Genomic DNA, 13,078 nt, shown 5'->3' with positions numbered 1-13,078 from the left:
ATGATACTCGGCAAAAGCGAACTAAACTTTGTCTTTGCCATAATCTGGTCCCATTCCGTCAACGGCGAAGAAGTCCACGAAGCAATTCTAGACTCTCCCCATGGCGTGCAACTCGACGCCAAACCCCTAGAAGCATTCCTCGCATCAGAGCCCAGAACCAAGAAACTTGCGATGCTGCACGGCCTTAAGGAGAGTCATACTGGCGGTATCCAAACATGTTATGGCGCAAAGGGAGGACTTGGGCTGCACCGAAAGGTTGGAGGTGTAGAGCACTGGGTCTCGACGCACTCTTCTGAGCTGAAATATACCGGGATATTCATGAGGCTTGTTTGGACTACTGATACGCCGAGGACAATCGAGTGGGCACTGGAAGAGGAGAATAAGGCACATCCTGGTGAGGAGTTGTCTGGACCGCCGAATTTTATCAAGGTTCCGAACGGTGCATCGACGGTTTTGACGTGTTAATGAAGCTGCGCTTTTCGTTATTGTAAGATGAGAACCAGCTTGTTAGGGCTTGGGCGGGGATACCAATCGTTTTATTTATGAGAATACGACTACTTGAATACGAAATCGTTAGCTACAGAGATAAATGTGTGAGATCCAAAAACTGGTATCCCTACAGTTGAGATTGAACGATCGAAACTGCGACACTTGTGAAACCTGGGCTGCCAGGACTGTAGCCTAGAGTTGTTCGTGGTGGTTAAACAGCGGGGGTCGTGCTGAGAAATAGCGCCCCATCCCCTAAATTTTAGCGGCTCTTTCCACTTTCTTATCTACAGCATATTCAATACCAGGACGCTTCTGACCAGCAGCACATTATCAAGTCTGCCATGAATAAAACAATGACCGTGGATCTGAAAGATGATAACTTTCGCAACGATGTTACTGTTTAGGTCAAGAGATCTAAGTGCTGACTGTTCTGGCACGGATTGGATATCTTAGTCAATTGGTAATCGTGCTTTACGGCCTGGGCCCCAAATTTACAGTGATTGAAGATGCACTGGAGCACACCATCGGCACCCTATAAACGGGGGCCCTATCATCAGACGTTTCAATAGCTCAAAGTTTTATGATTAATTCCTGCATGAGCCTAAGTCTATCATGTGTGCATCGTCATAATACTCTATGATCTCCTATGATCTGGGGCAATCTATTCCTCAATTGATGCCATCCACGGCAGACCAACCCCCCAATCTCTCATCGCCAGTCCACCATTATAGCAGATGTCGCAAAAGTCCAACCAAGTTGCCGATGGGGTTATTAAGTCTGCGCGCAGCGTTGCCGGGGACAGATGATGCTGATGCGCTGGGAGTAGACACCGCAGTGCTGTCGCTTGTTGTCGCTTCGGTCGCGGAAGCCTTCTCAGGCTTGGTAACGGATGTTGTCTCTTCAGCCTCAGTCGTAGGCGCAGAAGTCGTCTCAGCGTTGGCGGTAGAGACTTCAGTCGCAGTCGTCGTAACAGCAGTTTTGGTCGAACCCGTCGATTTAGCAGTTGAGCCCGAGGATCTCTTGTCACCCTCATTGCCAGGCAACAAGTTCACACCGAGGTTGAAAACGCTGTAGGCATCTTTTCCACCACAGGCATCTTTGGCGTATCCAGGGCAAGGCGTGTCGCACTTGTCGTCGTCTACCTTGGCAGATTTGTCGGGGTAGATATCAGCGCAAATACACTCTACACCCTTGAGTATCGCAACCGTCTTGTTCTGTTCCTCACAGTAGTCGGCGCATGAGCCGACGCTGTTGAAGGTGTCGGATCGTCCATCGGCTTCACTGGGGAGGGCACTGAAGCAGCCCTGTGGGGTGACTTCGCCGAGAACAGGGCTTTCGATGGGGCTTTGGAGCGCGTCCCTGGCCGCGACCAGCGAAAGAAGAGAGAGCAACGCGACTTTGGTGAACGCCATGGTTGAAGAGGGATTGCCTTGTAACTCTGGGAATGAAGAGAGCTGACAAGGCGTTGTTTATATCCGTGAATTCTCCTTGCTCGGTCGGTCGGTCAGGAGGGGATTTAAATTAGGTAGATGCTTGGATTGCCAATCATGGCGACCCGCTATCGTCGATGAAACGCGAAGGATCGTGCTTGCCCTGCTCAGCCTTGTGCAACAGTGTCGTAGGCATCACGATGGTGTCATTGTGACGGTTGATTCAATGGAAGGAAGCTTGGTCATGCAAAGGAGCACAGCGCACCAAGCGCATTGCTTCTGTTGGCTTGAAACAGTGAATGTTATCATGGCAAAGGAAGATTAAGGGAGATTTCTCGAATCCTTCAATTAAGCTATGACCTCAGCCGAGCGAGAATTTCCCGAACAGCCGCTCCTAGTCCCTGGGAAGTAAGAGGAGCGGGATCCCAATTCGCTGGTGACATACCAAATATCTAACCTTGGGAGCGACAGCTTGGATGAGGCTCTGGTGTTATCTATGAGCAAACGCAATTCCCAAACCGACTCATCGCGCCTTGAGCCTGACAACGTCACCGCATATCGGACCAGCTGACAGTTGATAACTTGAGATACCTATAATAGCAGTTTGAAAAGCGAGTCCATAAACGTAAAGCGATGACCGGCTGCTCCTCATTTGAGTGTTGAGCAACAATTCTCAACAACTTCAGCAGGGAAACAAAGGAGTGCACTTAGCAATCGTAACATAGACTAATCCGTAAGCTCAAATCTGTATCGCTTAATTGATTGGCGGGTTTAGCTCAGTTGGGAGAGCGTCAGACTGAAGTCAAACTTCGGGAATCGTAATCTGAAGGTCATGTGTTCGATCCACATAAACCGCAATCTTTTCTTTTGCATTCCTCACCTTTTTTGCATAAGGGATCTTCCTTGTGATTCGATCAGTAAGTTTCGCTGCTTCATTCGGCAAGAAGCCAAAGCATTTTGTTGCAGTAGCCGCCTCGCTTGCGTATCGCAACATCAAACTCCTGCCCGTCATCGCGATGATACCTACTGAATCTCGTGCAGCTCGCATGCGAATGAAGGAAGGCCTTGTAACGGGATATCCGTGTTGAGTAACTCTAAAGTTAAGCATCTTGCAGCTTGATACGAGCTATGAAGGAGTCATCGAAGGCCGCGTATTACGCTACAGACGCATCGGCACGAGTGCCACCAATACGTGGGTTTCAGCTGACTTCTAGCAACAAAAGTCCTGATATAAAATCATTCGGAGCCTTTTGTCCAAGGGACCTCACACACGCACAAGAACGCAAATGGGATAATGTGTCTCCCTATATGATAATAATGTGACGCATAGTTGGAGCTGCGATGGAAAGGATACCCCAGATCATTGAGTATATGAATAGATTTGCCAGGATGAAGAGATAGAAAAAGCCAAACCGCCGGGGAACGCGCCAATCGATGTAGCCGAAGCCAAACCGAAGCTTGACAAGCCACTCGCAGCTCGCCCTGCCGATCGAGGCTTACCCCTCCAAAGATGAAGTCATGATGAATGGCTCTGTCTGACGTTCACTCCAAACCTCAATTGAGTTCAGCTCAAGATACACAGAGAATTTCCAATGGGTATCCCAAGGGAACAAAGTGAGACGGTCGCCACCAACACCCTCCCCGAGCTCAGCATCCATGGGTATGCCTTGTGATAAGTACAGCGAAGGAGCTCTGGGTAGCACTGCGTCAGCTCCATCGATAGCTAAAAGCTTTTTTGAACCATAAGGCTGATAAGCTGACGAGGTATCACGCTGTGTCGCCTGGGCTTAAACTCTAACGCCAAGGCGTCGGGAAATACGATGCACCCATTAAGATGCAATTGACCAATGGAAATACTATAGAACGAGCGCTTCACATTGTGTTGTAGACATTGACCTGCTTGCTTCAACTTGAGCTCAACCTTCTTGCAGCTCCCTGTAACTACTGATGCTATGAAAAAGCAATGAATCATGCTGTGCACCTGGTGTACGACGGTCGCTCGCCAACTTTCTTTGAGGCTGTATCCGTTCTTCGGGTATCCCTTTGCGCGGTCAGCCTTATGATCATCCCGGTTGGTCTGGATATCTCCAGTCTTTGCACCCTCGATCTGAGCCGCTGCAACCATTGAACCTTGAGCTTGAGCTTGATATCTGGACGAATAGGAACATGAGTTGCACGTGTGTACTGGAGTCTTCCCAGCCTCCCAAACGGCGGAGCTCGCGTGGTGGCTCATCCAGCTTCATTGCTCTTTTGTTCTTGGTGTTTCATGGGGCTTTCGGAAGAAGTAGTCACCTATATAAGCTGACATCCCCATGTTTCTTGGCGATCTTCCACAAAGGCTGATCACTTATAGCTGGTAATCACTCCTAGACAACCTGGGACCTCATATCACTCACAACTTACGTCAATACAAACCTGCAGCCCGTCTCAAAATGAAGTCCTTCTTCCTTTTCACCACTGCCCTTCTCTCCTCGTCTGTCTTGGCGCAGTCAACTTCCCAGGCTGGAGGTCGCGGCGGCGGCGGCGGTGTCCTTCCCGAGTGCGCAGTAAGCCTATCGATCATCCCACTGCTCTCAAGGCTGAACTGACATCTTCAAACAGCAACAATGTGCCCTGAAGGCCATCAAAGATAGCAAGTGCGGTTCTGAGGATCCCAGTTGCGTCTGTAAAGCTCCGGGGTTCACCGAATCCTATGTCAGCTGCGTCGGGTCCAGCTGCGGCCCACGTGAAGCCGCTGGTAAGTTTTGACACTCTCACTGAGATACTTGAGCGTAAGCTGATATAAGTAGCTGCGATTTCCGCTGGCATTCGACTCTGCGAGGCTGCTGGCGTCACTATCACCGCCGTCCCGAGCGCCACAGCTGAGTCTAAGTCTAAGGGTCATGGACCAACATCCGCTGCACCCGTTGTTCCCGCCCCGCCTGTTGTAAGTCCAGATACTTTGAGAAGACTCGATGAATAAGCTGACCTCTGTAGGTTCCTACTGTCCCTCCTGTCGTCACTCCAACTGCACCCGCACCTCTCCCGGCTACACCTGTTCCCACTGCTGGTGCCAACTCTCTCAACACCGGAGTCGCGGCTATTGGAATGGCTTGGGCTTCCATGATGTTCTTGTTCGCTCTTATGTAAAAAGACCAGCATCCACTAAGGGGGGATGCGTTGCCTAAAATATCGTCTCAAGATTGTGAAAAGCACATCGGATAGAATACGCCAAAAATGAATGGATCTGTACATACATACGCATAATAGTATTAACATTTGTTTCTTAAATATGCATTTCTCCTTGACACTTGGATATACTCGGATTTCACGCTCCCGGAAGCATGATGATAGAGCTCATCTTTAAAAGTGGCATGGAGTTTGAGACTCTACACTCAACAAACTACCACTTTCAGGAGTTCTCCAACTTGTCAAATACCTTCAGAACCTGAGCAGGTCGCTCTGTTTGTTTGTTTGTTTGCTTGTGTTTATTTTCCAGTTTCTGTTTGACTTTCGTCAAGCACATCGCGGTATCCATGACAACCACTGGCTGGCACTGCTGGCAATCTGGCATCCTTAAATCACAACGCAAGCACGGACTTGTTGATGATTTCGATGACTCACAGACTATGGAATACAGGCTGTGATGTTACACAGCATCAGGAGTGAGGCTGCAGTCACGTGCTTGCGTTGCACAAGCGCGTTACTGATGAGAGTTTTGCTCTGCCTTGATGTCTCTGCTCTTCTTTTCTCTTCCTCACACCTCACCCTTCACTTTATTCCGTCACTGACATCCCGTTCACTACTGCGCACTTCTCTTTCATTCGCAACCTCGTCGCAGTCATGGCGCATGCTGAAGAGGCAGTAGCCTCGCCAGCCCAGCCGTCTCCGGGTCCAGTTGCCACCCCAACCGCTGAGCCTGAAGAGATTGTGTTGCCGCCGAACGTCACTTGCAGCCAGAAAGATAGGCACATCACTCGACGCTTCATTCAAAGAATTGAAGTCGTCGTGGGCCAGAAGCCTTGGGAGTGGTTGGCCGAGGTCCAACCTAAGCAATAGAGTCGCAATATGTTGGCAGCCTTGGCCAACCTACTCGAAGAAGCCAACAAGGTTTGCAATGTGTCTGCCATCAGGGATGATCTCCATGAGAGAGCTCGCCGTGCTCCGCACAACGTTCTTCGTCCGTGCGATATCAAGGCCGCCAAGTGCTTCTTAGTTGCAAGCAATCTCGCAAACTGCACTCGAAGTACTTCAAACCCTACTGCTCAGCGTCAAGATGAGCACGAGATTGGAGCAACGGATGACGACGATGAGGCCACGGCCAACGAGCATTCCCCCCGAGGAGGGCTCGAACACATCTTGGTCGCCATCAATTCTCAGAAGCACTCAGATGCCGCTCGTGAGCATGAGGCCACTGCTGATAGTATCGTCGCCGTCACTCACAACGAAAACACCGTCACTCCGGCTCAGTCTCATTCACCCGAAGAGGTTCCTGCAACACCTTCTCCGATGCTCAATCCACCCACCAACAAGCGAGACCGTTCTATCTCGGCGGCATACGTCAACCCGTCAAACAAGCGTGTCTGCTACCAGACGGTACCATCTTTGCAGCCTCTTCAGCCAGCCGTTCCGACACCTCTCATGATGACTGATCAGCACAATGTAAGCTCTCCCTCCTTGCCTGCTTTTATGGCTTTGCTAATTGAATGACAGTATGACGGCCGTCCCGCGGGGATACAGGCAACCGACATCTTTCATCATCACCTGGAGATGCATGTGCAAGAATTGCGTCAGCAACACGAACATCTCCTCGGCAATGTGGAGGTTCATCAGCACCATATCAACCACGAGCTGGAGATCCACCAGCCCTGCCTCGAGGCATATCGAGCCGCACAAGAATATTCCCTCCAGGTAGAGGCAAAAGTCGAAAACATTCGAAAGGATAGCGAGACACTCAACAACTGCCTCAAGAACCTCGCCGACTCGCAGAAATTCTGTCTGCCATCCGTCGCCGAGAATTTCGAGGCCGTGGAGCAACACATGGTGGCTCAGTTGGCCGCCAAAGCCAAGGATCTCGAAGAAGCTGAGGCGGAACTTGGTGCGGCTCACTTGGCATGCCATCAGACAGAAGAGGCTGCGCGCCCTGCTCTTGAGTTCATGAAGATGGAGAAGCCCCTGCTCGAGGAGAAGAAGACAGCTGCTGAGAAGCTCGGCATGACTGTCGAACACACGGAGTTCCTTCAACTTTTGGTCAGAACTAGTCCTTCGGCCATTGCAATTCTCGAAAAGTTCGCCCAGGACAAGGGCTCGTCGCTTGGAGAACTTCGGGCGGATATTGAACAGCGTGGACTTCTCACCCAGATGGATGATCAGCAGGCAGATGTACCCATGGGCTGAGAGCTTACCAGGCGCATTCTCACGACTGATGAGTCAAACCCAGTGTCTTGGGAACTAGCAAGGAAGCAGATACTGTTGGGGCTGTGGCCTTCCGCAGAATGATGTTTTACCCTTGTTGATGAGGACATGTTCGGGCTCGCATCAGTGGAACAGGTCTAGAGCATCGGCTCGTCATCTCTTTTTGATGTGTTTGAGTTCATCTGGCTACATTGCAATGGTAGACGAGATTTTGAAGGGAGAGATGTTTGATAGCCAGGATGCAGGACCAAGGTTGGCATATTGGTACCTGTCGAAGGTACTTTCGGTCACATTGATAGTTCACCAGAGAGAAGCTAGTATGCTTCTATGCAAGAACATAAAATACGAATATATTTACGCTAGCACGGTGCAATGCTCTCATGCTTCTTTGATATATGCATCTCTATTCAGCACTCACTGAAACCAAGACATAACTTCCGTCTAGAGCCGTGATGAGGGTGCTCTGTTGGGATCCAACTCCTCCTTCGCCTTCTCCCTCAGCTCCCTTCTCAAAATCTTCCCGGACTAAAAGCACAAAGTTAGATATATCGCAAAAAACTCATGGATCTCACTTACCGGGTTCTTGGGGATCATATCCACGAAAGACACGCCGCCCTTGAGACGCTTATACTTTGCAACTCTAGCCTCCATCCAACCAATGATCTGCTGTTCGGTGATTTGTGACCCAGGGACCTTGACGAGATATGCGCGAGGGACCTCATCGCCTTCATATGGAACACCGACGACTGCAGCGTCTGCAATCTCGGGATGGTCCAAAAGCACGGCTTCCAGTTCTGCTGGTGCAACCTGGTTGCCCTTGACTTTGATCAACTCCTTAATTCGATCGACGATATGGAAGATGGCTCCAGGTTTGAAGGACTCGACGAAGGCGATGTCGCCTGTCTTCAGCCACCTTGTGCCATTCTCATCAACATGAATTGTTGACGCTGTAGCACTGGGATTCTTCCAATATCCCTTCATCAACGTAGGTCCCGTGACCCAAAGTTCACCTCGCTCACCGGGCTTTGTCACTGGTGTCTTGCCATCCAAATTCATAAGCTTTGCCGAGTAGTTTGGCGCCAATTCTCCAACCGCAGAAGGATCGCACACGACCCGAGGGTCCCAAGTCATACTGGTGCAGGTAACCTCTGTCATACCCCAACCTTGCTTGACGTTGACGCTTCCATCAGCCCACAGCTTCTCAACACTCGTGGCAACTTCTTTACTCAAAGGTGCAGCCCCAGATCCGAGGCGCTCGACACTGCTGATGTCGTATTTCTTGACGAGAGGATGCTTTGACAGGTAGACCAGGATGGGAGGGACGCAGAGAAGGCTTGTGATGCGGAAGCGCTGAATGTGCTGTAGCATCTTCTCAAAGTCAAAGGCGGGCATGATGTATGCGGGAATGTTGAGATGGGGATAGATGGAGATGAAGTATGTTTGCGCATATGCATGATACATGGGGAGAAAGTCGAGGCCTTTGGTACGCTTTTGAAGCTCGGGATCAGGCTCTAGGTCTGAAATGAGGACAACGCCTAAGCCGTTGGCGACGTATGAGGTGTGAGTGATCTCAACGCCTTTGGGGACGCCCGTTGTGCCGCTGCTATAGTTGAGACAGCAACCTGCTGTCTCTGGATCTGCGGGCTCTGTCCATTTCCAATTCTTAGCTTGTGCTTGGTTATCGGCCACAAGATCGGTCCACATGCGAAGACCATCCTTCGTAATCGAGGGCGCAATAGGTGTTGTTCCAACAGGCGGAAGCACAGACGGATCGATAATGAAGATGTTCTCCTTTGGAAGTCCGACTGTCTCAGCAGCCTCTAGAGCGGTAGGTAGTTGGTTTGCAACAACAAACATATGCGTGCTCTCAGAGTTCTTGAGTTGATATGCAAGCTCTCGTGGTGTAAAGGCGGGATTGGCACCAGTGAACATAGCACCGGTCATCAAGATGCCGAGGAATATGCATGGGAAGTAGATGTTGTTGGAGGAAAACATCAGTACTTTGTTTCCTGGCTGCAGACCAGCTTTCATGAGACCAAGGGCAACTTGTTTGGAGAGAAGTCGGAATTGCTCCTTTGTGAGAAAGTGCGTGTCTGGACGGTCTGCGTCGATGAGGATGGGCTTATCGCCCTCCTCCATGGGCTCAGTGGCCGAACCAAAGACCCACTGCTGAAGGGAGCATTTTGGAATGGGTTTAGACCATCGTGAATGAAGAGCCATATTGAATAGAGATATCAGACAAACTTGAGAACAAAGCAAACAGATTTCACAATCGATCAGGCATGGAAAGGGGAGAATTACAGATCGATTACGAGCTATTTAACACGTTTTCCCGGCCTAGAGCAAGCTGAAGAGCAAATCCGGGGTAGACCAAGCTATTTCGACCACCAAATGATGAATTCCCATGGCAAATCCGTGTGGGGTAGCAACCAATCTTTGCTTCTTTTGGCACTGCAACCCCGCGTTTCGACCCTCGGCTCGCTTGCGACGATCGAGCATTCGAGAGAAAAAGAGCCGAGGCACGATCTGGTGGACGGATTGAGAGATAGCTTGGTTTTACTTGGGGACGGCCGCGGGTGCATTGATCCGAAAAAGGTGGGGGAGGTTAAGTGAGGAGGGTTAGGTTTGCGAGACGGAAGTGAGGGTACGGTGATTTGGTTATTGTCTGAGTTTCGGTGTTTTCTAATTGATGTAACATGGCAACAAAGTCAATCTGAAGGATTCGGTTCTGAGTGGTTGGTCAAGAAGGTTCACGGCTTAAAGTGGTAATGAATTGAAGAGTGTGTATCACGCTGACTCAGGCTCGATCAAGGATTAACAGAATGGCCAGTGACATGTAACACAAGTAATCTCACTCTTGTCAATCGCTCATCCTTTTGAACACCGGCTGTCACCGCGATTTGGGAGCCATCCGTGCGCCCTCATTCACCCAAGATCTTCAACCTCGGCTGCGGAGACTAAGTCGCGAAACGAAAGTCGAGTCTGGATATAGATCAGCAAGTTGTAACACTTCCGCCGCGACCGAACGGAAACTCACCGCTTGTTGCCCTTATCGGTCGTTGTAGTCCTGTAATGATGTTGCTCCTCTGGGGTCATGGCGTCCCATTTCTTGGCCTTCTGGTTGTTCCTCCACCTATAATAAAAGAAGGTCCCGGGATATTGAATGAGCTGGGAAAATGTGAGTCTGGCTTCATCTTTTTAAAAAGACGGTTGATGATACTTACACACATCCATACACAAATGACGAGTAGACCTGTATTGGCTTTGGAGTATCGTGGCGAGTCGCTTGGCTGATAGACTACGACATGTCAGTGACTCAGCTCACAAGGGACCATGGGAACTCACTGTTTGCTCCAATCATTCCACTGACCTGAACCCACATATTGTAAAGTCTATACATCGTTAGATATCATACCTTGGGATGGAGGTGAGCAACCTTACGATGCTGAGACTGTTCTGTTTTGCACCGACCCCGCATTCCTGCTCGTCCATGCGACTTGGATGGGATGAGTGCTAGGCGCTGTCAGTGAAAGGCACGCCGTTAAGTAAGAGGGCACTCACTATGGAAAAGACAGAAGCACAGTTGAGATGGCAAAGTAAGCCCAAGGCCCGATCGGGTCAGGCAACGCAATCAGTGCCACGAAGCATGGAAGCAACCAAGCATCCTCCGCCATCGAGACAAAGCTCCGGTTGTTGACGAGTTCACTGAACGCTGTGATGGCAAGCATCGTGGTGCAAGAGCCGACGATATATGGTATGGACAGAAGGTTGGTCTCGATGACGTTGAAGCCCAGTCCACGGAAGGATAACGTGAGGTATTGGTTGACGGGGTACTTTGGTAGGCCGAAGAGAAGGCCGAGAGCGTAGAGTGGCCACATATCGTAATCCTTGGTGCATTCCCAGATTTGGCGGACGGATAGACCTTGTCGGTTGTACATACCTCCCTTTTGAGGGTCATCGCGAATAACTATTAAGTGTCAGCACTAATATCGTTACTGGTTGGTGAAGGACTTACCCGAGTTGACAATGATCTTCTGTTCGTGCTCCGTGAAGTAGCCCTTCGGATTCCACCAACTCTTCGTTCTAGCTGGTGATTGAGGCATCAGGAAGAAGGATGCAACGCCGATAAGGACTGCGACTCTGTCAGCATGGCCATTCTCACGGACGAGATATCAACGTACAAGTAAACGCTCCTTCGATGAGGAAGAGCCATCTCCAACCTTCATATCCAAGCATTCCACGCATGGAGAGCATACCGACAGCGGCAAATCCAACTCCGATATCGACTGTGACTTATCAGCTTGTGCATTTTCGAGTACAGAGTCTTTGCCTACCGAGCTGCGAAGACATCCAGAACCAAGCCAGTCGTATTGGGAGCTACTAAAGTCAGTAAGCCTTCTCGTGGTTCCATGGTATCCAGACGTACTCTTGTGCCAGTATACCAGTAGCTGAGGTAGAGAATCGTGTCGCTGTTCTTTGTTAGGTATGTTTCAGCGCACTATGGCGAGGAGACCTACGGAATGAAGCCGCCTTGGAATGTTGCACTGGAATTATCAGCAAGAGCCCAGGTTGCTTCTTCTCGGTGAACTCACATGAGATATCTTGTAGCAAGGAATGATGCGCGGCCCTTCAGGAAGAACTGCATTGCTGAGATAAGACTGAAGATACAAAGCTGGATGGGAATCCACATATCTGGTCCAATTCTACAGCAAGATTAGTATTAAGACCAAGAATAGTGTCCAATAGACTTACCGCTTTGAGATCAGCTGCGATGGCAACTCAGCAACAAGGAAGCCGACTCGAGAAATGGTTTGTCCAATATTCTGCCCCCGTCAGTGACGTGTCTTTCGTCTATCAAAAAGGACTCACGTAGTCGGCGTGTGTAATGCCCAAGTCATCAAGCATGTTATCCGATACAGCGTTTTGAATGTTGTTCCTGTCAATGTTCAACGCCGCAAACATGATGCACATCCAAACCTACAAAGGTCAGTCTATACAACTAGTGCGGCTGGCATGGTTCCTACCATGATCTTCCAGTCAACCTTGTGTCGGACAGCATTCTCTTCACGCCAAGTCCAACGAAAGTTAGGATCAAAGGCCAACCAGTTCTCCCACTGCGGGTGGATATACAGTTCTTTGTATCGTTCGATGTCGGGCGAGTCCCAGATACTCGGCTGCGTCGCGACCTTTCTTCTAATCAGTATCCCTCTCCATGAACAATTGCCACTGTCGCCCGTACCGCATCAAGATCGTAGATATCGTTTCTTCGAGGCTTTCTTATCCGCAGAAATCGTAGGATCGCATCTCCCATTGCCGCTTCCATGCGCTGCCCTTGCTGAGCAGCCAGGGCTGGTGCGGTCGGAGGCACCGGGTCGCTTGGATATCCATCGTTTTCGTCTTTGCTTTTCCCATTGAGACTTCCGTTATCAGAAAGAGAGTCTGATACTCCCGATGATGGGACGATGGTAGGCTGCTGATGCGACATAGTGCAATCTTCTACTTGACTGAATCGATAATACAGCTCACACGAACACTACAAAATGCGAGGAAAAGGTCATATCACTTCTACTTAAGCAATTGCCAACTCCTAATACAACCCTCCCAAATTTGTGCCCCGAATAATAAATTGGGGGCCAGCCATTGCGAGATCAACGTGCACCATCGCTTCGATGACCAAGTGGTTCTATGCGAGTAATATCAATGGAAAAGCTACCTATGCCGGTCAATAGGAGACATGCTTCCGACAAAAAACTGGTCGATCCTCC

The 13,078-nt window shown here is 49.9% G+C and overlaps 6 protein-coding genes and 1 non-coding gene across 7 annotated transcripts; 4 read left to right on the top strand and 3 right to left on the bottom strand.

The window, feature by feature from the left end:
- FVEG_08881 (hypothetical protein) lies at nucleotides 1-465 on the top strand (the record flags this gene model as incomplete). The annotated part of the gene is made up of 1 exon (XM_018897762.1): nucleotides 1-465. One exon carries the CDS (start codon nucleotides 1-3, stop codon nucleotides 463-465), a length of 465 nt encoding a protein of 154 aa, XP_018755508.1.
- Nucleotides 466-1,052: 587 nt separating this feature from the next.
- Nucleotides 1,053-2,057, bottom strand: FVEG_08883 (hypothetical protein). The gene has a single exon (XM_018897764.1). The coding sequence runs from the start codon at nucleotides 1,899-1,901 to the stop codon at nucleotides 1,215-1,217; it is 687 nt and encodes a 228-aa protein (XP_018755509.1). The 5' UTR covers nucleotides 1,902-2,057; the 3' UTR covers nucleotides 1,053-1,214.
- A 627-nt stretch (nucleotides 2,058-2,684) lies between these two features.
- FVEG_16473 lies at nucleotides 2,685-2,776 on the top strand. The gene has a single exon. It is a non-coding gene; the product is annotated as a tRNA-Phe (tRNA).
- Nucleotides 2,777-4,351: 1,575 nt separating this feature from the next.
- Nucleotides 4,352-5,048, top strand: FVEG_08884 (hypothetical protein; the record flags this gene model as incomplete). The annotated part of the gene is made up of 4 exons (XM_018897765.1): nucleotides 4,352-4,465; nucleotides 4,521-4,656; nucleotides 4,709-4,845; nucleotides 4,896-5,048. 4 exons carry the CDS (start codon nucleotides 4,352-4,354, stop codon nucleotides 5,046-5,048), a joined length of 540 nt encoding a protein of 179 aa, XP_018755510.1.
- A 918-nt stretch (nucleotides 5,049-5,966) lies between these two features.
- Nucleotides 5,967-7,295, top strand: FVEG_08885 (hypothetical protein; the record flags this gene model as incomplete). The annotated part of the gene is made up of 2 exons (XM_018897766.1): nucleotides 5,967-6,560; nucleotides 6,612-7,295. The coding sequence occupies 2 exons, from the start codon at nucleotides 5,967-5,969 to the stop codon at nucleotides 7,293-7,295; spliced, it is 1,278 nt and encodes a 425-aa protein (XP_018755511.1).
- Nucleotides 7,296-7,754: 459 nt separating this feature from the next.
- On the bottom strand, nucleotides 7,755-9,533 carry FVEG_08886 (hypothetical protein; the record flags this gene model as incomplete). The annotated part of the gene is made up of 2 exons (XM_018897767.1): nucleotides 7,755-7,838; nucleotides 7,890-9,533. The coding sequence occupies 2 exons, from the start codon at nucleotides 9,531-9,533 to the stop codon at nucleotides 7,755-7,757; spliced, it is 1,728 nt and encodes a 575-aa protein (XP_018755512.1).
- A 737-nt stretch (nucleotides 9,534-10,270) lies between these two features.
- Nucleotides 10,271-12,798, bottom strand: FVEG_08887 (hypothetical protein; the record flags this gene model as incomplete). The annotated part of the gene is made up of 16 exons (XM_018897768.1): nucleotides 10,271-10,295; nucleotides 10,351-10,481; nucleotides 10,538-10,611; nucleotides 10,659-10,705; nucleotides 10,755-10,826; nucleotides 10,875-11,280; nucleotides 11,329-11,445; nucleotides 11,495-11,599; nucleotides 11,648-11,690; nucleotides 11,740-11,782; nucleotides 11,831-11,857; nucleotides 11,906-12,016; nucleotides 12,066-12,136; nucleotides 12,183-12,290; nucleotides 12,338-12,499; nucleotides 12,553-12,798. The coding sequence occupies 16 exons, from the start codon at nucleotides 12,796-12,798 to the stop codon at nucleotides 10,271-10,273; spliced, it is 1,788 nt and encodes a 595-aa protein (XP_018755513.1).
- Nucleotides 12,799-13,078: the final 280 nt, after the last annotated feature.

The sequence above is a fragment of the Fusarium verticillioides genome, chromosome 10 (assembly GCF_000149555.1).
Source record: "Fusarium verticillioides 7600 chromosome 10, whole genome shotgun sequence".
Taxonomy (NCBI): domain Eukaryota; kingdom Fungi; phylum Ascomycota; class Sordariomycetes; order Hypocreales; family Nectriaceae; genus Fusarium; species Fusarium verticillioides.
Note: the sequence above shows the minus strand (reverse complement) of the source record. Positions and strands in the feature narration are given on the sequence as shown.

Excerpts from the sequence above, each read along its gene's own strand:
- FVEG_08883 (XM_018897764.1), bottom strand. The coding sequence starts at position 1,901 with ATGGCGTTCACCAAAGTCGCGTTGCTCTCTCTTCTTTCGCTGGTCGCG.